This window comes from Cydia strobilella, chromosome 1 (assembly GCF_947568885.1).
Source record: "Cydia strobilella chromosome 1, ilCydStro3.1, whole genome shotgun sequence".
NCBI lineage: Eukaryota > Metazoa > Arthropoda > Insecta > Lepidoptera > Tortricidae > Cydia > Cydia strobilella.
The window spans coordinates 18,144,316-18,167,121 of record NC_086041.1 but is presented as its reverse complement, the minus strand read 5'-3'; the positions used below and the strand labels follow the sequence as shown (position 1 = coordinate 18,167,121).

The 22,806-nt window shown below is 36.6% G+C and overlaps 2 protein-coding genes across 2 annotated transcripts in view; one reads left to right on the top strand and one right to left on the bottom strand.

Moving 5' to 3' along the window:
• LOC134745573 (protein dachsous) overlaps window positions 1-22,806 on the top strand; it is a 392,633-nt gene that overhangs the window by 364,086 nt on the left and 5,741 nt on the right. Inside the window, exons 5-15 of the mRNA XM_063679649.1 lie at window positions 7,495-7,667; window positions 8,973-9,202; window positions 9,565-9,751; window positions 10,817-11,243; window positions 16,453-16,800; window positions 16,919-17,073; window positions 17,176-18,247; window positions 18,325-19,045; window positions 19,125-20,251; window positions 20,677-20,967; window positions 22,193-22,481. Of these exons, the coding sequence (XP_063535719.1) occupies window positions 7,495-7,667; window positions 8,973-9,202; window positions 9,565-9,751; window positions 10,817-11,243; window positions 16,453-16,800; window positions 16,919-17,073; window positions 17,176-18,247; window positions 18,325-19,045; window positions 19,125-20,251; window positions 20,677-20,967; window positions 22,193-22,481 (5,020 nt within the window). The remainder of the gene's footprint in view (window positions 1-7,494; window positions 7,668-8,972; window positions 9,203-9,564; window positions 9,752-10,816; window positions 11,244-16,452; window positions 16,801-16,918; window positions 17,074-17,175; window positions 18,248-18,324; window positions 19,046-19,124; window positions 20,252-20,676; window positions 20,968-22,192; window positions 22,482-22,806) is intronic.
• The window catches only part of LOC134746050 (excitatory amino acid transporter), a 27,906-nt gene continuing 27,408 nt past the window's right edge, over window positions 22,309-22,806 (bottom strand). The window contains exon 11 of the mRNA XM_063680279.1: window positions 22,309-22,444. Within this exon, the coding sequence (XP_063536349.1) occupies window positions 22,427-22,444 (18 nt within the window). The 3' untranslated portion in view covers window positions 22,309-22,426. The remainder of the gene's footprint in view (window positions 22,445-22,806) is intronic.

The window sequence follows — 22,806 nt, the reverse complement described above, 5'->3', positions numbered from 1 at the left end:
TCGCTTTGGGCAGCAAAGAAAAGTGGTCACTGTAAAAATCTGGGGTTTTCCTGCATATTTATGAGCTTATTGGCATGGTGGATTTATTAATTAATACTAATTATTTGTACATATTTATAAATATAGCTAGGTATTGAATATACTGCGTACGCCATAAGGTCGGAGCATCGCTGGTAAATCAAGGCTCGGCTAATAAAGCACGGCTATTTCACCGCAATGCGTTGCATTTCACTAATATTTATACAACAAGGCGAGTTCTACGGCTGCCTGTTACACTACCGTGTAATAAGATATCACGCTTAATGATGTTCATAAGGAAAGGAAGATGCATTGATGATTATTAACTCTACGTTGTATGTATACTGCTGCGACATTACTGCCGCGGCATTGATGTCGCCGCTGTACCTGTCAATTTAACTGATAACATGATTGACGTTGCTTAGTTGATTACTGGCGCGATTATGACATCCAATCCGTCACTCATTTTATCAAGGAAATTGACAGATAGGTACAGCGCCTTCGTCAAAGCCGCACCAGTAATACCGCAACAGCAATGACACAGTTAAATGTGTACAAGTGCGACGTACTTATACTATATTGACATCACTATTACAAACTTTCCTCACTCTAGATAAGAACTATTATATAATCTGTGCTCTAGATGCCAATTTCAGCATGGTGTGAGCCGCGCCCGCTTCGACCACGATTATTCTGCTGTAACGCGCATACCTCTAAATCACTGAATTGCCGTCGACCGTTAGCGCACTTGTCTATGGGAAACGCTGTTGTCCGACAGAGATAGCGGATGCTTTTGTGCGTGCATAAATAATACAAGTAATAAAACTATCACTAAACTGGGACAACCTGCACCTGGGACCAGTAAACAGATCCCGTCTTAAAAACGCGAATCAAACTAGTGTCTCTCTACTTATTGCTTTAGTAAACTTAAAAAAAAATATTGATGAACATTTGCTACCTGCAAGCACTTGTTTAAGAACTAAACTAGATATACCCAACCAAATATGCAACTTTGTAATTACAAAAGCAATAAAGTAAGCGAAGGAACCGATATAGAAAATGAAATCTTTAGATTTGAGAAGATATCTCTTAAAAATTATATCACATTGTACACCCAGTGCATGGTCTAAAGGAAAAACTTAAGTATATTGGAGAATTGGCATATGTACATACCTATTATCCATACATTGTTTTCGAGTGAGTGTTTAGTTATATATGGCAAATTTATATAGGTTAAACATCAGTAAACACTGATGATGTTATTAAATTTCTGTGTTAGCTAATAAATAGGCCACGAACAATCAATCAAGCACCACGAGCAATCTGACAAGTCAACCTAGACTTACAGTCTGCTCATTAAGACTTGTCTTGTGGTAGCATGTTTGTTTGTTCATTAGCATTACTTAGTACCGTGCTATGGTCAAAGGCCACATTAAGAGGAAAGGGGACGGCCGTTTCTCCATACAAACGTAGTCCCCATTTTTCTCTCTGGATATTGACATTATGGAAAATATTCTTACATAATTGCATGTATATTAACCATAGCTATGCCCCTACGTGTGACTTTTTTTAGATTATTTGATTATGGTAAAAATAAGGAGCGAAAAACAGATTTCATACAAATGTATAAATGCTCCTGTATAAATGTGTCAAAATATTCTCAATAATGTTAATATTCAGAGAGGAAAATGAGTACTACGTTTGTATGAAAAGGCGATTTCGCGCGAGACCTCCAACTTCGTCTTAAGGTGTAGTAAAAATCTTAATACTAATTTCGTACTTGAAATTTATAAGTCAATAAGTTACGAGTACGTTACACACAGTGGACGGTTACTATCCGGTCATAAAATAATCTGAATACGAACTTGGTAAATAACAATAAAAATATAAATCAAATCAAGCATATATATAGACAATAGACATATACTTACAGATATCTCTTATAAACATATATCTGTAAGTACATTTTTAATAATGTGTATTAAAATTGTTGTTTTTGTGTGTCATTTATCGTTACTTATTTTCTACTCATTTCCTCAAAGGTTGACTGAAAGAGATCTCATATAGGGATGTTCGCCTTTGTCTCTTTGTAACTGTGTTTCTCGTATTTGTTTTTCTATGTACAATAAAGAATATACATATTATAACATATATTCACTTTAGCCTGGAATGGAACAGGCCTTTTCCCACCATTAGACTAAGTATCTTCACGATACCTATCTAGGACCACACAGTTGTGGTGGTGTGGCTATAACCGCGAAAATCGAAGTTCGCAAATTGCGGGAATTTTTCCCTGTCACTCTAATTACACCTTCATTGGAGTAAAAGAGAAAGATCCCCGCAATTTGCGAATTTCGCTTTTCGCGGTAGCCCCTCTGATTTCAACTGAACTCGAATAAGTAAATCGCCATATTTTGTGTGTTAAGCCAGCTGGGCCAGCCTTGAGTTTAATTAGAAAGAGCTCCATAACATTTATGTTCGATGTTCCAGCACGCCCCCGCCAGATTTATGACTAACTTGCCCCGAGATAAACATTCATTAATTTAATAAAATTAAAATATTGTAGATCCGGATTTGTAGCGTGTTTTGACAATGTCCAGCGAAATTCCAGACATTAGGATTCGTAATCGTATTAAATATGTTTTTGTACAGTTTTGGTAAATATAAATCATAATAATTTAATACCACTAAAACATTCTTATTTAATGATTACGTGGCAACATAAAGCAAACATTTTTGCAATTTCATAAGCACGCCGTTAGATTTTTTTTCAAGATCTAATCTAAAAAAGATTACCTCGGAAACTAATAAAAATTATTGCATTATATACATGGAGTTGGGAGGGCCAAGTAAATCGATATTTGATTAGTATGATTAATGTAGTGACTAATGATTCAAGCTTAAAGAGACCTTGCAACAATAACACATACATGCCTACTATTACTAACTAGTACAAGTAAGGTATTTCCTAAAACTAGAAGTTGGAAAATATTGCGTAGAACCGCGTGTTCTATTTCTTTTACATTATCGATCAATCTATGAAATGAGCGGTATAAGGAAATATATTTTGGACTAGGTATTTAATTTAATTTTCACCACACCAGCTGGTAAGGGCTGTCTTGATTGTTCAAAAACTGATAAGAAAGTTGCATTTTATTCACATGTGAGGCAAAGTAATCAAATGCAAACTGTGAGTTGTTTTCTTATGTTTGCTGGTAGAATTGACTTTTAAATGATGATTTTTAATGATAAATATTTAATAACATTCATTTTGAATCGATTTGCTTTGATTTTGTTTGATATTTTACAGTTAGTATTTTCCTTGTGTTGGTGTGGTGAAAATTTTTGAGTTTCACTCGGTGGAAAAATTTGTTTAACCCTCGTACTTTGAAACCCTCGCAACGCTAAAGATTCCACTCGCTACGCTAGTGGTTTAATTTTGGAATCTTTTATTTTTCTCGGGTATTAATATTAGCACGAGAGGTTTAACAACAACTTTGCCCCCTTGTAATACAAATAACTATTTTTAATTTAAAAAATCCAGCAGCGAAAATAACGACGCCTGTGTTTGAATAACTTCATATAAATTCGCACAGACCCGATTCTTACGGAGGCGAAATTTAAAATTCGAATCCCCATTGCCCAGAAATCCAAGGATACGAATCGTCTGCGCCCGCTTCGAATAAATCCTGCGCAGGTCAGCGACCTCGCCACGGCGACAGTTTTTGCTCTCAACATTTTAGACTTCTTTTTCAAGCGTACCGCAATTATTTTCGACTTTTTCCCGACGCTATTTGGCCGAATTTAATCTGAAGATGTTTTGCACGTAATTGTTATAAAAAACATTTAAAATACAATACAATTACAACATTCCGCTTTAGGAATTAACCTCAAGATTTTGGCGAAGCTATAACGAAGAATTGTAAGATCTTCAAGGTGCATGTAAACTAATTGTGATGGCACCTATATTGACTTTGTGCAATTGAAATTAACTTCCACGAGATACCTGTAGGCGTATCCTGATTATAATAACATTTCTTCAACCAGAAACATAACAAATCCAGATCAAATTCATAACCTGTTATTACAATCAGAATACGATTCCTGATCTGATATAAAAAATGTTATTCAATCTTTCCTATGTAAACATAGGTTAGGTACCTAAAATGTAAATAATTTAACTTATCTAGAAAAAGCAGTAGTTTAACATCGAGTGGTTTAATATTGAAAGTCAACGCAGTATACATTTAACAGTCACCATTAAGCAAAAAAATAAGTAATGTTAATGATAAAGTATTTTGTAGGTGTAAAATTACAAAATACAAAATAATCAAAGCGCAATAGAATCATTGTAAAAGGTCTTATCATATAAAACCTGCATATCATTGATTTTTTCCAAACAGTAAATTCCATACTGGAAATATACATTTCACGCAACTACTGCCAAGAAGAAGAAAATAATAGATCTTTTTAACGATTCATAGAAGTTCCTTTGTTAAGTCCAGTTCCATCAGATAAAAAAGCTTATTCCCGCTGACGATAATCTATCTAGCTTCTATTTGATAATTAATTCATTTAAATTGATTCAGTAAACAATTCCTAAGATCCTTAATTGAGCTGCCTTCGTGAGCAGATAATCTTCAGTAATGGAGTCAATTTAGAAGGGCAATGCAAATTTTGTAAAGGTATGGCACGGGATTTAATGAATCAAGAGGTTCGAAGGTTAGCTTTTGATGGGCTGGCTCTGATTACAGATACAACATAAACGAAAGACAGGCCTTGTTTAGTTCTCACAAAACAATTTAGACTCCTTTAGCAAACTCAAGATTAAGCGAAGTTTATCATTAATTTAAAATTATTGAAGAAATAACTGTTAAATATCATACTCAACCGAACAAAAAATCACGGTGTTAGTGCATGGAAAATCGTTTAGGTCACTTTAGGTAATCGTACACTTATTTTTTGGTTCAATAAAAACAAATAGATATGAACGGACACCTTAACGATCTTTGCCTGTTGTTGTTCAGGATTAATAATAGGAATTCTACAGAATTATGAATTCTACAGAGTATTTAGCTGACAGACAGAATTCTAAAGAGTGGCTACATTTTGCAATCACGTCTCTGGCTTTAAATTACGCATTTTAAGTATTCCGTTTTGAATCATAATAAAATTATGGATTAAGTACAGTAACTTAAGACTAAAATTCACTCTTAAATATATGACACTGAGAAGCTTAAACTTCAATCGAATTAGCGGACAGGTCTCTTAAATTTAATTTATTTTTGACAAAGGTCAAGATTAACGCATCTTTATTATAATCATGTTTGACAAAACTGCAATATTTCGTTACAGCAAAATATGCATAGGTATAGATTTCAGCCGAAATGACAGTGCAGTTGTACCGAAAAATACAAATACGGCCGGCTTGTCTATATGAAATCGATTGAGCACTTTTTATTTCAGATCTGTAGTACTGTTAAGAGACTAAGAGTCGTGGAATGTATTGGTTACCATACATTCCACGACTGTTCTCTTTCCGCGCAGACTCTAATTATTAAATTAAAAGTTACAGTATATCACGAGATGGATTTTAGTACCATTTTCAGACCTTTAGCAACTTTCTTTCATTATCATACCTTTATACAGTGCTAAAACATCCTATAAAGAAGTCGTATTGAAATAATAAAAGAAAAACAGCTACCTGGCACCAGGACGAATTCTGTAAAATCAGTGACCGAAAATAAGGGACGACGTTTCGCCTGAGCGGCTGCATAAACAGAGAGGAGACAAAGGGGTATCGCGGGGGTGCAGGCAGAGTGGGGAGGGAGAGGTATAGGGTTGACACTTTTACTTATTTACTTCACCTGATCATTTGACTTTTAGTGGTGATAAATGAGTGTTTATAGCAATAGTTGTTTAAAATCGTACCAAATCTGACCATTGTTAAATGAAACAGTTCTTACATGTTGTCCTAAGTGAGTTTCGATGTAGTCAACGGTTTAAATTTTATAAAAAAGAATATTCAGTTCTTGTTGCCAAATAAGGCTCTGTACAGACGTGCATATGGAATCTTCAGCACCTATAGGCCTTTCTCCCTGTTAAATACTTTGTGGCTAGCCTTTTTTGTTGTCGTCATTCTTTAAAATTTACAAAGTAACATAACTAGATCCTGAAAGTCGACAAAACACATAAAAAGTCTTAGCACAAAAACTCGTAAAAAACGTTCCAATAAGGTTTTTTTTGGTTATTTGCGAATTTCGCAGCCCTATATCCCACTCGCAGAAACAAAGACCGTCGCCATGTCCCCAATAAGACGGTATATCAATCTGAGCGTCAAGTGCCCAAACTGGCCCAAAAACGACCACAAAAAGCGCCAAAAAAATGTCGACAATGAGCGCCTTTAAATCGTTGCGAGAGCTGCCAATTAAAAATTGATAGATATAGGACGTTTTTTCGGGGTTATGAAAGAAATTACAGTGTTACCTAATAAACGTAACTTATTCACACATATTGAAGCAAACCTCGCCTGGGTTTAGTAATAATATATGGACCTGGCATAGGTACATGTACAGATAAATAAATACGAGTTTATTTAATAAATGGAATCAATTAATTCTGCGTTCTATCTTTGTATAAGTAATCTCAGAAATTATATTACTGATTAAGTAGTGTATGTAAGTTACTATAATTTGAGCTTTACATGAAAAAAGATTCTAATTATCAGCGATTGTACGCCTCGTAGCCTAGATGAAAGAAACGTAACATTATAGTGGCTTGTACGTATGTTTTCGGGAACTTTGTAAACCAGCAATATCTGAATAGTATCACGTCTTCCCATAATTCACAGGCTATAGACAAGCAAACTTATCTTCCTAGAACCATAGACGATTGATCGAAAGTAACATAATAGGGATATAAATATTTATGGGTGACCGTACTCGTAAATTGCCTGGTCAGTCAAAGCTTTGGTCGGTTAATTCGAGACGGGTAGATATTCCAGATTCTGGGATATTATGCTAAACAACCATAAGTTAACTATAACATCCAATACCTACCTACCTAAAAATATAATATGTTTTCTTCTAAATATATTACAAATAATCACTAATTAGTACTTCAATCACCAGTTATATAGTGCCTGTCATATTAAATTGTTTGACTTTCTTATTTTATGTGTTGTGTGACAGATTATCTACCTTTATCTATTTGTTAATCTTTTTTTATTGAGACAAAAATCGTTTCCAAGTTTTAATATGAGCCATAGCCATCGTATTTTATTCGCGGTGGTTCATAAGTTTCTGCTATTTTTTTTAACTCTCGTGCATCGCGATGCTCAAAATTCTCCATTGTACACTTATTTTTCGCTTCCTCAGTTTTCAAGATAGGAACGAGCGGTAACAAGACTACTTTGCGTCCTTGCAAAACTATTAGTAGGTATTGTAAGAATAACCCAATCATAAATTTGTTATCCAGGCAAGCAGCCGCGCTACAGCATCATATCCGGAGACCCAGAGCGCCACTTCACCGTGGAGCCGCTGACTGGCGCCATCAGGACCGCGGGCCTGCTGGACCGGGAAACCAGGGCATCGTACCTGCTGAACGTGAGGGCAGCGAGCGGGAATTCTGCCAGTTTTGATCAGACACAGGTAGGTAATAAAAACGCTGTAGATAACGCAAAAAGCATATTTTCGACACGTTATTTAGTGAGAAAGACCACTGCGTTGCGCGCTTTATGTTAAGTTACCGGTTATAATACATTGTGCAACGTGGGGGGTAAGTGAAAATCTGTACAAGAGTCGATATATTCACGACAGCCGCAGGCTGGAGTGAATTAAAGACGAGTAACAAATATTCATACCCCTAGAGTTACAGTGTTTTTCATCAGCATCACACTTGCGAAGAAAAAACTAAATTTTAAGCGAAATCATTCTTAAATACGGTGACATTTCAAACGTTCGTCCACCATATTGAAATTTTTTGTCAGTTTAGGCATCGAAGGCACAGATTCATTGACATGCAGCCACAATAGCGAATATTACCTGAAACTCTGCGTTGGGGGCGCCACTACCACAATCTGAGGGTCTATCGCGGAACAAGAAAATGAGAATTTCGTTATCTCTGTCACTTTTGCATATTGGAGCGATAAAGAGGCAGATAGTGAAATTTCGGATTCGCGTTTCCCGGTAGGTCCTCTGTAAACAAACCGCCTTGATGCACCAATGTCATATTTATTATCTCTGAAAACTTTCCAAAAACCTGTTAAAGGTACAGTATGTATAAGTTACTCTATGGTTTACTAAAAAGGCTAGTCCTGCACTCTGGTGGCAGAACATTGCAGTAATATCCCCTATTGAAAATTGTGTAAATATATTTTAAGCGGCTATTAAATTTCAGCTATAAGTTAATTTTGCGGTTTCACACGTATTTTTAGTCACTCGCTAACTAAAAAGCGTAAAGTTAGTATGTCTCACGATAGTTTAAATTCGGCTATTACATTAATCAAATTAAATATGTATTTTTAAGCATACCTAAACACCAAGAATAATTTATATACGTCATTATTTTCAAAGTAAAACTCATTTAAACCTACTTGGTTCGTATAAATTAGTGACATTAAACAAAAAGTATAACTTACGAGTGAATTAGGGCTTTTTTTTTTCAGAATCCATAACTCCCGCGGGAACAATATAGGCTTTTGTCCTTCAGTACACCTGCATGAAATAAGATCTTTTTCGAGCAAGTGTGATGAAAAAACTTTTATATCACGTTGGTGAAAAACAAGCATACGGCTCGCCTAATGGATTGATCCTTTTCAGCATCGCCTTAAATCGGAGTACCTAATGATAACATATGGTATAATTCTCTTTCTATAAGATAAAGAAGAGTAGGATAAGAGAGTCTAAATAAAATTAAAGACGTAAAACTACATGTAATTCTTCATTGTTCCATAGGTCCAAATAACCCTAGAAGATGTAAACGACAATACCCCCGAGTTCGGTACGTCGTCGGTGCGCGTGTCCGTGGCGGAGTCCGCCGTGGTCGGGTCCGTGGTGTACGCGGCGCGCGCCACGGACGTGGACGAGGGCAGGAACGCCCAGCTCACCTACCAGCTGGTGTCCGCTACTGGAGCCCCGAATACGTTCGCTGTTAATGCGCACCATGGATTGGTTACTCTTTTGAGGTACGTTATGATTCGTTTCAATACCTGCTGCCATTTCATTGTCGTTTTTATACTTTGTATGCTACGCTGACTTTAAGGATTATTTATTATATTATCTTTATTTTGCTTTTAATAAGGAGGTATATATACCTTCACTGTCATTAACGATCATTTTGTCCGATTTGATTAATATTTTGCGCTTAATAGAAAAAATCCCACCAAGAACACAATTTCAGTGTCTTAGGCCTAATACTTGTGTATATCGGATATAATGTATATCCGATATACATAAGTTACTCAATTGTGAGTTATTTCTTACCCAGTTTTTTTGGAAATCAGATTTTCCAATGCGATTATACTCACACATCAATATTTTGTTGCAGGCCGTTAGACTATGAAAACCTGGTGCGTCACACTCTAGTGATTTCGGCTAAAGATGGCGGAGTGCCATCTCGTAGCGCCAACTTGACTTTAGCAGTGGATGTGCAGGATGTTAACGACAATACACCGGTGTTCGAGCATGAGTCTTACAGTGCAAGTGTGCTAGAGTCTGAAGCTATAAATACAAAGGTATGTTTTGAAAAATATTAATTAAATTTGAAGCTGAGTCTAGTAAATAGAGAAGACTGTCAGCCACACAACGCCGCGAGAATCGTCAGTGTTGTAGATGACATTAAATATTATATTTATCATACATAAATAACTAAAAAGTTATTTGTGTATGAAACGTGAAACGCTACTGCTATTTAAAAACGTAAAATTGGACTTGTCTGAGCGCAGTTAGAGTCAGATTTAAAGCATTTTAAGTTCTTATTAGAAAAGTTTTAAAAAGATGTTTAAAAATAGTTTAACCTTTCAAGTGGCATACGTCATTTTCGAGTTGAAGGAATTTCGATTTTATTTTAATCGCCATTAAACAAGAATATGCTTAAATGCCTATAATACGCCTTAGTTTTACCAAAGATAGATATAACTCCGTAATAGATGGATACAGTCTAAGGAAAAAACGTGCCTCGAAAATCAAGAAAATTTGATTCTCGTTCAGAGGGCGCTACTAGCTTTGGCCTACTGTCGTATAGATGGCGTTGACGGTTTCGTTTGTTATTTAACAATTTGAACGCATATCAGTGAAAGAACATGGGTCAAAATCATAAAAATAATTAATGAAAATAAAAAAAAAATCATTTATCCATATTTAAATACATTTTATCGTATTTTTATAAATCTTCATTTTTAGTTTTAAAGTGTGTCGACAGATGGCAGTGAATTTACTGGGGTTACAAAATTTACTATGACAGTACCGCTCTAGTATAAGTTACTCTATGGTTTTACTTTTGTGCATATGACGGCGGCCAGAAAAGTCGAATTTTACGTTTAGAAGTCAAAAAAGCAATAGGTGACAGATTTTATACGTATAAAATAAAATGTTTTTTTTTTTTTAAATGCATACGAGAAACACCGTTTTTGTATGGAGGTTGTTCGTCTTGAATAATTACTAGTCTCTGGTTGAAGGTATTTCTTCAGAACATTTTACTAACTCGACATTTATTTATGAGTGAGCTTTACTAATAATTTATGACCTTAAAAATAAGGTTGGCGAGTGAAATGTATTATTATTTATTAACTTATTTACAGATTTTAGAGATTCAAGCAATAGACAAAGATACAGGCAACAATGCCCGCCTAACTTATCGGATCATATCATCTGACAACACCACCAACGAAGGATTCTTTCAAGTCCAACCCACAACGGGCTGGGTCTACCTCGCCAAGGCGCTTGACAGAGAAACCGCAGCGCGGCACATGATGACTATAGCTGCCACTGATAACGGCATGCCTCCTCTATCAGCAAGTGCAACTTTAATCATAAACGTCATCGATGCCAATGATAACGAGCCTGTATTTTCAAAAGCGGCATACGAATTTAAAGTAGAGGAAAATATGAACGTTGGAGCATTCGTAGGCAAAATAGCCGCAACAGATGCCGATCTAGGCGACAATGCACTGTTAAGATACAGCTTGTTTCCTACGAATACTAGTTTTGCTATCAACCCGGTGACAGGTGAGTCGATAGTGATCCTTATTCAAGGTAAACGTTTCGTTAAGGTTTACGTGGTTTGACTCAGGCGGAGTTTGTTTATAGAGGATTGAAGTGCGTAAACGCAAATAAATCTCAGCTTGTTCGTTTTTAAGAGATAATACTTAGGGTCTGCCCTTACTATTTTTTATAAGAAGCTTGGGTTACACAAGATAGATGGTAAAATAATTTACAAAATTACAAATAATTTGCATATTATGTTTTAATGAACTTTAACGAAACACTCCAACTTTTTAAAACAGACCTAATGATCTTCAGCTAATAATCTTATTTATACATATGTAACAGTCTAACAGTTAACCAATTAGTTGTTTTGTTTAATTGATTTAAATGTTAAAAAAAAGTTCAAGAGCAAGAGCACATTTCACACATTTGAATGTTACTTTTAGATAATATTGAGTATTATATAACCCGAGTTCAACTTATTTCCAAAGCAATAATTCATAAACAATTCTCATACTCATTCATAATGCAACTTTACCGTACGCTCAACGAGCCGAGGATCCTATCCTCTATTTGATCAGCTAAAGAATAATTCCTACCACTCAACGCATTGTTTAGATGGCCGGGGCTTTTGAAAGCTAAAACCCGAAGTATGTTATGCCTTAAGACCCATCGACTCGGCAAACAGCCAGGACAAACAAACCACAATAATACCTGCACACTTTTTAGGAAATGAGAGCAGTTCTTCCCATGAATATCATTACTGTGCCATTTTAGATTTTACTTAATGTGTTTTAAGTAAAATCTAAAATAGCACAGTAATGATATTAAGCAAGTGTATAACGAATTGCATTTAGTATTTTATGTTTTGGTAGTTTTTTTAAATTCAGTTGAAGCAATTTGTGCCACTTGACCATGATGCAATTTCATATTAACAATAATATAATTAACCAACTAAATTACAAAAGGATTTCTAAACTAAATAATACTCCAATTCATATTTATATATATTTAATCTAGGTTAAAATATCATTAGAAAATCTTAAGCTTACAAATAAGTTTGAAAAGTAATGTATTGTAAGGTATTGACCGAGCAAAAGCGAAGGTCTCCGTTTCAGCTTGGTTAAAAAAAAGTTCATATGTCTGGATGTTCTCGTCTACAGGTCGCATTTTTCAGCTGATTCTCGTGAAGTTTGGTCAGCAGAGTCAATAATTGTATAGATTTTTTTTTGTCAATTTGGTTTTAGAAATTTTTCAAAATGGCGGAGCCATGGGGGTTCGCGAGGTTTACAGCTCACAGAGCCACTATAGTTTAGTGTTACATTACATCTAGTATAGACTTAAGGGTACCCAAAACAACTATATATCACGTTAGCTCAATCCGTCATGACATACTGTATTCCAGTTTGGGGTGGAGCAAATAAATCTAAGTTTATTGATACCGAAAGGGGACAAAGATGTTTACTTAAAGTTATGTTCTCTAAATCATATAGATACCCAACAGATGAACTATACAATAGGACCGATTTTGAAAATTATTTTTTTGATTGTAAGTATATACATACAGATTGGTCCCATTTTTGTCAAAAAGCAGTTCTGATGATGTGATCCATGAGGAATCGAGAGAACTCCTCAAATGTTAAAGGCATACATATAGTGATTTTAGTATTTTCATCAACAAATCAAGCACTTACATTTAAAAAAGTGACATTTGCTGAAGTGGAACTGCTGATGATGATCAGAACGGAACTCTTCAATGACGCATAGTTCACGTTTGGCGATTTGTCCTCTTCGTTATGTTTGTTAAGCAAGTTAGGTTTTCAAGAAACATTTTTGTAAAGCTCGAGTTCTGATGATGGGATCAATGAGGAATCGAGGGAACTCCTCAAATGTTAAAGGCAAGTGATTTTATTATTTTCATCAACAAATCAAGCACTTACATTTAAAAAAGTGACATTTGATGAAGTGGAACTGCTGATGATGATCAGAACGGAACTCTTCAATGACGCATAGTTCACGTTTGGCGATTTGTCTTCTTCGTTATGTTTGTTAAGCAAGTTAGGTTTTCAAGAAACATTTTTGTAAAGCTCGAGTTCTGATGATGGGATCAATGACGAATCGAGGGAACTCCTCAAATGTTAAAGGCAAGTGATTTTAGTATTTTCATCAACAAATCAAGCACTTACATTTAAAAAAGTGACATTTGATGAAGTGGAACTGCTGATGATGATCAGAACGGAACTCTTCAATGACGCATAGTTCACGTTTGACGATTTGTCCTCTTCGTTATGTTTGTTAAGCAAGTTAGGTTTTCAAGAAACATTTTTGTCAAGCTCGAGTTCTGATGATGGGATCCATGAGGAATCGAGGGAACTCCTCAAATGTGAAAGGCATACATATAGTGATTTTTGTATTTTTATAAACAAATCCAGCACTTCTATTTTAAAAAGTGACATTTGATGAAGTGGAACTGCTGATGATGATCAGAATGGAACTCTTTAATGACGCATAGTTTACGTTTGGCGATTTGTCCTCTTCTTTATGTTTGTTAAGCAACTTAAGTTTTTAAGACATATTTTTGTCAAGCTCGAGTTCTGATGATGAGACCCACGAGGAACCGAGGGAACTCCTCAAATGTGGAAGGCATACATATAGTGATTTTTGTTTTTTTTATCAACGAATCCAGCATTTACATTTAAGATAGTGACATTTGATGAAATGGAAACTGCTGATAATGATCAGAATGGAACTCTTTAATGACACATAGTTCACGTTTGGCGATTTGTTCTCTTCCTTATGGATCCAGACCTAAACTTGGACCCGGACTTGGACCCGGACCCGGGTCTGAACATGGACCCCAACTCGGACCCGGACCCGGACCGAACTCTGACCCAAACTTGGACCCGGACAGCCGGACACGGACCCGGAAATGCTACTAGAAAAGTGGGTTAGGTGGGTGGTTGGGTTTTGAACTGCGATTCTCACAGAACAGAACTGCTATCAGAAAAGTAGGTTAGGTTAGAGCTGTGACCCTTACAGAAACGAAATGCTATCAGAAAAGTAGGTTAGGTTAGGTTAGAACTGCGACCCTTACAGAAACGAAATGCTACTAGAAAAGTGGGTGGTTTTACCTCCTTTTCTACATTATTAGGCAAAAGATGCTGTCTTTTTCATTTCATTGTCTGGAATCTAAGAGTGCACCATCAACAAAGGGAGAACTTTCAGCGGCATCCCCCATTGAAGTCGGTTTTTTTTTTCTTAAAAATTATGTAAATTCAATTGTTTTGAGTGCACTAATCTCTCAACATTATATATAATTTTGTTATCAAACTTAATTTTACTTAATTGTAATATAAATTGTATGTTAAACTTTACTTTAGATAAAGTTCATAAGTACTAATTAATATATGATATGTTCGGTTACTATTTATAAACCCTTAATAGTTAGTAGCGGGGTCTTCTGTCACAAGTATTTACAATACTTACAAGGAGATTCCAAGCATAACTAAATTGTAAATTGTGAAATGTTGTAACCAAAAATAAACAATTTTTTCATTTTCATTTTCAAGGGTTAATTTAACAATGTTTAATTTTAAATACTATGCTCATAATAGGTACGATACAATGTTCTGTACCTAAGGAATAATTGAACCACAGTATGGGTAAAGCTATTGTTATAAACTGACAAGGTACCGATCCATCCCGCTCCCATTGTCCATTGCTATTTAACAAGTTTTATGTTACGATAAGTAGCTCTTTTTTCGTAGTTTATCGCAGAGGCTGATTATCGGTACAGCAATGATATCATTGGAATCGCAGTTTTTCGCTTCTCAATATGGGAGTTCGCAAAAATGGGGGATGGCAGTTCGTTATCGCTCGATAACTGACTGATGAATGGCCTCCCGTACCATCTCAATTCGGCTTATCTCGGATCGACACCCCGCGAGCTAGTTAGCGAATCTCTACCCTCCTGTCCCCCACAAATTCGTAAATCATTCCGAATGACGTCTGTATGTGGACCCGATTGGCTATGACCAGGAATCAGATCCAAACAGCTGCGTATACAATGTTTTCGGAGGCAAAAACTCCAGCCTTTTATGTGCATAATCACATCGAAAACCTGTTGATTTTATTCGTCGGCACCTTCAGATCCGCGAATCGGTTCCGAGAGCGATCCGAGTAATCGAATTACCCACTTAGCAATTGGCAAGTTTGCTCGATTGTTAATCAATCGTTTATAGCAATTTTTATCGGAAAGGTCGTGGCTAGCGTCGCTACGGGAGGGAGCCATAATGAATTTATGCGTGTCAATTCCGAGTTATAAACGTCGTCGCGCGCGCTTGCGTCATGACCCACCATTAACTATTATTAAAATATTACTATGTAAGTAGAAGCCTCGCTATTCTCTGCTATGTTTTATGACCGCCTCACTAGGGCCAGATACTGTCGTCGAGCATTAAAGCTCATACGTTACAAATGTACGTGTAGGACGTTGCACGGCCGTACAACTCGTTCGGTTGACGGATACCTTCTTTTTTCATATGCTTTTGAAATGAGTAATAGGTGTAAAATGTTGCTGGAATCCCACTCTCTAAAGGGTGACTATAAATTAAAATAATGACGCTTATATTGCGGGGGAATTAAAAATGTAATTGTGACGCTGAGAAATGTTGGGTTGTTTTAATAAATTCGCCTCTCTCAATGAAGGATAGGATAAAGGAATATATTCCTATCTGACTCATGTCTTATATCATCTATACAAAATCCGGCTCCAGTGTTTGCGCGCGTTGGAATAACGATGCGCATTTTTTTAGGAGTTTGCTTTCATCGCTCATTACGCCAGTCCCTGGCATATCTTATTATCGGTCGACAGCTTTACCAATAACCAAATCGAATTCTACCCAAAATATGAGGAAATAAAGTTGTGTTTAGGTTGTGTTGGCTCTACGAAATCACGTTTATCGTCCTTCCCCGTTTCTGTCATCACGATTTTTAGGATCCCTATACGGAGTTGGGCCTCGGATAATCATAGTTATTCCGCCTCAGGCGATCTCTTTTATGAATGCCTAATTTTGGGTCTCGCCGTTACTATAATGGAATTGAAATTGTATTTTTTTTTATATAAGACTTATTGAGGATGTTGAATTTATTAAAATATTGAAATTGTATCCAGATTTAGAATCGCAATTGCTTCTTTGACTGTTTTAAATGATTGATGTTGTTTTTACAGGAATCATTACAACAAAGGATTTCCTAGATCGCGAGTTTAAGGCTGCATATTCCTTATTCGCTGAAGCCAAAGACCTAGGAACTCCTGCTCGCTACAGCAAAGTTCCAATCTCAATTAAAATTACCGACGTTAACGACAATTCACCTGAGATCATTGACCCCAGAGAAGATGTTATCAGTGTTAGGGAAGAACAACAGCCTGGGGCAGAAGTAGCCAGAGTGAAAGCTATCGATAGAGATAATGGGGCCAATTCATCTGTTACATATTCCATTGTCAATGAGAGAGATTCGGACGGATTTGGAGTATTTGTCATTGATCCCAAAAGTGGTGTCATTAAAACTAGCACTGGTAAGTATAAATTAATTTGAGTACTTAACTTACACATGTCAAGGTCCTCTTTTTACGTAGGTAGGTACTGTAAATAATAGTCTTTTGATTGATGTTAAATTCATTACTATAATTACAGTTCTCGATCATGAAGAAAGGTCAATTTATCGATTGACTGTGGCAGCTACAGATGGGGGTACACCACCTAAGCAAACAGTCAGGCAATTAAAAGTAGAAGTTTTGGATTTAAATGATAACAGACCGACATTTACGAGCTCCAGCTTATCTTTTAAGGTAAGACAATATTTTGATTTTTACAACTTATATGACTTTTAAAACCTTGTATTTTCAAGTGTTTTCAGACTTTTTAATAGACATATGATTATTTAATTTCAGGTCCAAGAAGATGCAAGTATTGGTCACATCGTTGGTACAGTAGCGTGCTGCGATAGTGCAATCAATGAAAATCTTATAAATGGAGAAGAGAAACAAATATCTTACTTACTAATGCCTTTAACTACTGATTACTCACCGGGAACCTTCGAAATTGACATACGTACGGGGTCTTTAGTTGTAGCAAGGCAGCTGGATAGAGAAGTGCAGGACGAATATAGGTTGGAAGTGAGAGCTTTAGACACTTCAGCTACAAATAATCCTCAAAGTAGTGCCGTAACAGTAAAAATAGAAATTGTTGATGTAAATGACAACGCGCCTCAATGGCCACAAAATCCAATAAACATAGAGATCTCAGAAGGGACTCCTTTAGGAATGACTGTTTTTAATTTTACTGCTAAAGATGACGACGCGGGGCCGAACGGAGAATTAAATTTTAGAGTCGTGTCATCATTGCCTCCATCTTGTAAGACATTTGCTTTAGACCCTCTGACAGGGTCATTTACGCTTACGGCAACTCTTGACTACGAGGTTTTAAAAGAGTACTGGCTCGTTGTAGAAGCTACGGATATGGCAGTCAATGAAACAGAAAGGATGTCAACGTTAGCTACTGTGCACATATCTATAACTGATGCTAACGATAATGTTCCTAAATTTGTATCTAAAAACAAAGCATATGTTGCCTTAAATACTCTTACTGGAACGTTGTATCAAGCGCTAGCTATAGATGCTGACTCAGGAGATAATGGAAAAGTATCTTATTATATCTCTAGTGGAAACGAACTTTCATATTTTGCAATGGAATATGACACCGGAAGACTAACTCTATCAAAGAAATTTTCTTCTGATATTAATAAAATCCGGTCCGGTCAATATAAAATTAACCTTACTGCATCAGACCACGGCATGCCGTTCAATAGACAAAGCCACATGATTCTGCAGCTAAATCTCCAAGAATCGACTAATGTTCCCCCGAGATTCACTGAAGCATTTTACAAAGCTAATATTAGTGAAGATATTCGTCCTGGTAGCTTTGTTACAAGGTTAACTGCTAAGTCATCAAGGGGTTCTGCAGGTAGGTTCAAGCTGAATTAAAAAAATACTTGCTGCTCATCAGTCATCGTTCGTGAACTTAATTGTTTTTTTTTTTAGGAAATTTGACATACATCATTCCACTAGGCGTTGCCGACGATAAATTCGTCGTTGACCCTCGTCGAGGGACAGTTACAATTAAATCAAAAATCGACCGTGAAGAGAAAGATCAGTATATTTTCCCAGTCTACGTTACAGATGCTAGTACATTTCAATCTACTACAAATTTTGATGTCACTACTGTGACAATAACTGTCCTAGATGTAAATGACAATCCGCCCACGTTTAAAACTGGTTCTTGCTATTCTTTAGCAGTCCCTGAAAATAATGACCCGGAAGTCATTCATACTATTGCTGCTACAGACAAAGATATTGGTGCTAATGGGGTCATAACCTATAGTATTACATCTGGTAACAATGGAAACAAATTCACAATTGACCATACAACTGGACAACTAACAGCTAGAACTTTGGATAGAGAAACGCAGTCAAAATATCAACTTACTATAACTGCTTTCGATCATGGCTCACCAGTAGCGTTACAAGGATCTTGTAATATTTCAATTATCGTTGAAGACCAAAATGATAACGACCCCATATTTGACACTGGGCACTACTCTGCTGCGATACCTGAAAATGCTCCTTTAGATACATCAGTTATAAAAGTCAGGGCAACAGATGCTGACCTCGGTTTTAATAAACGTATTGTGTATTCATTAGCAAATGAAAGCCAAGGATTATTCAGAATTGATAACAAAACCGGAATCATCTTCACTACCGGGTAAGTTTAGTAATACAAATCTGACCGATCTTCCCAGATTTTTTAACAATCATTTTATTTATGTAATTTATGATTTCAGGCTATTTGACAGAGAAGAAAGAAATCTTTATCATTTCGAAGCTGTAGCTACAGATGAAGGACGATACGTGGCTCGCTCTCAAAGAGTATCTGTGGAGATATCAATAACCGATGTAAATGATAATAAACCTATATTCACAAAATATCCATTTAAAGAAAAAGTCGCTACTTTAACTCCACCAGGGCAAAGCTTACTTCGAGTATCTGCAACTGACAATGACATCGGTACGAATGCAGAAATATTATACGAACTAATTGATACGTCTAACAATAAATTTCGTATCAACCCGACAACAGGCGTGTTAACAGCAACGCAAAGCTTAGCTAGCGAAAATGGAAAACTTATTCACTTAAAAGTAATGGCAAAGGACAAGGGGAACCCACCTCAAAGTTCCATAGGACTTATAGAAATCAGGGTAGGGGACTCTTCCGATCAAACACCATTACTTAATTTTCAACACGCAAGTTACAACGTCACCATCGAAGAAAATCTGTCTTACGGAAAAGACGTGTTACAAGTAACGGCGGTTCGTAGCGACGGCCGACGCCAAAGGGTTATTTATGAATTCGGCAATGGGGATGACCAATATGCATTTGAAATTGATTCCAACTCGGGACTCATACGAGTAAATAACTCTGCTAATTTAGATTACGAGTCTCACCCAGGCCCGACGCGGCATATCGTCGTGGTCGCCCGAACAGAAGGTACGCCGGTTTTATACGGCTACTGCGACGTAACAATAAATCTGTTGGACCAAAACGACAACGCTCCCAGATTTACGCAACAGCAATACATCGCAAACGTGCTCGAAGGGAACACTAAGGGCGAGTTTGTCGTGCAACTCGCCGCAAAGGACAGCGACCGCGGAGTGAATGCGAGGATTCTATACCACATAGTAGACGGCAACCACGATAACGCGTTTATTATTGAGCCAGCATTCTCAGGATCGGTCAAAACAAATATAGTGCTGGATCGTGAGATAAGGGAGACGTATAAACTGACAGTCATTGCGACGGACGAGGGCGACCCGCAGATGACCGGTACGGCCACGTTGCGGATCAACGTAGTGGACGTTAACGATAACCAGCCGACGTTCCCTCGGCCAAATGTCATTGCAGTATCAGAAGGTTTGTTTTCCAAGTTTTTGTACTCGTTTACGTATTCGGTTTTAAATTGCTGTAGGTCGGCCTATCGACTTTTCGAAATAAATTGGTAGAACAAAAAGCGTCTTACAAAGAGGGAGGCATTTTACATAATTTGTATTCCCAACTCCGCGAGCCCGCGACGTTTCGATTCCAGCGTCGAGATTAAATAAAAGGGACTCCTTAAGGATCAATATTTATTGGACGCTATTACATTTTTTCCAGTGCATGTTTTAGCGGTGCCTCCCCCAAAGATGCGCGTTGGTTTTTTGTTTTCTTTTTAATCATTGTACGTCGACAACAGTTTTGTTTTAGACGTTATTTTGCTGATCGTTAAACCGGCAGCCGTTTCTTAAAAGCGAGAGAGTATCGTGGACGTCGTCTTTTGACATTTCGTTTTGTTTTTGCAGGAACGGAAGTTGGGTCAGTGCTGACATCCGTTACGGCAAACGACGTTGACACATATCCTGCTCTAAAGTATTCTATAACTCAAGAGGACAATAGGTTTTCGATCGACAGATATAGCGGAAAGATTGTTTTGAATAAAGCGCTGGATTTTGAAACGAAGAAGGTGTACGAGGTGAATGTGAGCGTGTCGGATAACGAACACGTCGCCAAAACGACTTTGACAATCAAGGTGTTGGATGTCAATGACAATGCACCAGTGTTTGATGAAATATCTTACAATCGGATTTTACCAGGTTAGTATATGCCTAAAATACTCCCATAAAATATTATTTATCTACACACATAATATAATAAACCCTCTGTGATGCGTTCAAAAACCGCTAATATTTTTTTTTATCTGTAAAAACGTTACTATTGCATAATTATTACATCAATCGATTTTATACCAACTTGTAATTAAATTCAAATCTGAAAAACAAAGCAACTTGTTTTGCCCTGTATTCCTTTTTTAGGGTTTCGTACCCAAAGGGTAAAAACAGGACCCTATTACTAAGACTCCGCTGTCTGTCCGTCTGTCTGTCTGTCACCAGGCTGTATCTCATGAACCGTGATAGCTAGAGAGTTGAAATTTTCACAGATGATGTATTTCTGTTGCCGCTATAACAACAAATACTAAAAAGTACGGAACCCTCGGTGCGCGAGTCCGACTCGCACTTGACCGGTTTTTTCCTAAACACGTCATAGAGAACTTATAATATGTGTATAGATAAAACTGTGTACGTACCTACATAATTAAATAATATAATTATGTAGCAGTCACATGAACTATTATTTTAACCCCAAAACAAAAGTTGAAAGTTTGACTTTGTTCTTTAAATAGTAGTAGTAGTAGCAGTAGAAATTCTGTATTGTACAAAAAACACATAATAAAAATATCTTACAATTATAAAAAGTTAAGTACATAGGAGAACTTGTCTCTTCTAGTTAACCTTTGAAATTATTTGTTTATTTTTTGATTTATAAATCATTTTGTGTGATCAAGTCACCATAGTCCTCAAGTAAAAAGCACTGATATAGTTGGTCAAACCAAATTTTAAGTAAATAAGAACAAAAAAAACTATACGCATCCTTTTCTTTTGGGTGGTAGTAGGTACTAGTGTAAGGCAAGGATAGTATGATTCTCTGTCTATGTTTGAAATAAGACAGTCCTTTGACAAACTATAGTTTTGTTTAATAACGGACTTGCTCGAAAATTTTCTTAGTATTTTTTTATTGGTTTGGTTTTTGGCGAGTTTTAAAATTTACATTAGGATAACTACTTTTCTTGTGATCTTTTGTATCTGGGAACGTAAATCCGTTCAGTAGGTATTGAACTCAAATTCATTTACTTTAGAATTTGATACCTACTACCAGGATCCAGGTTATACGAGTATATGAAAAGTAAACCATTTCGTTTGCGGGTTGCACCAATACATTTCATTACACATTTCATTTATATATATATTTTTAACATTTCAGAAGGTGCTGGTAATGTTGAAATCGGGTCCGTTAGTGCCAAGGACAGAGACAGTGATGATAACGGAAAGGTGACCTACTCCATCCTTGGTGAAAGCAAGGGTTACTACATAGACGCTACATCTGGGGCTATATTCGTTAACTACAGTACATTGCCGAGTCAACGAGACAGTCAGTTGGCTGTTATGGCTACTGACCACGGCAAACCCAACAAGAGCGCTGTAGCCGCCGTCAGGATCAGTACGGGTGCGACATCTGAAATAAAACCGTATATTGGACAGAATACATACAGGTAAGAAAATAGTTTGATTTATATTTTAAGAGCTTTTTCATCAGCTATTTAAGTATTGGTAGCCTGTAACATCACAAGGAAACTAGAATTCAAATTAATAACCCCTTTCGGTTGGAAGACTGTGCCCTTGCCCTTACTGTGCCATTTTTAGGGTTCCGTACTACCCAAAGGGTAGAAACGGGACCCTATTACTAAGACTCCACTGTCCATCTGTCTGTCCGTCTGTCTGTCACCAGGCTGTATCTCATGAACCGTGATAGCTAGGCAGTTGAAATTTTCCATCATGTATTTCTCTTGCCGCTATAACAACAAATACTAAAAACAG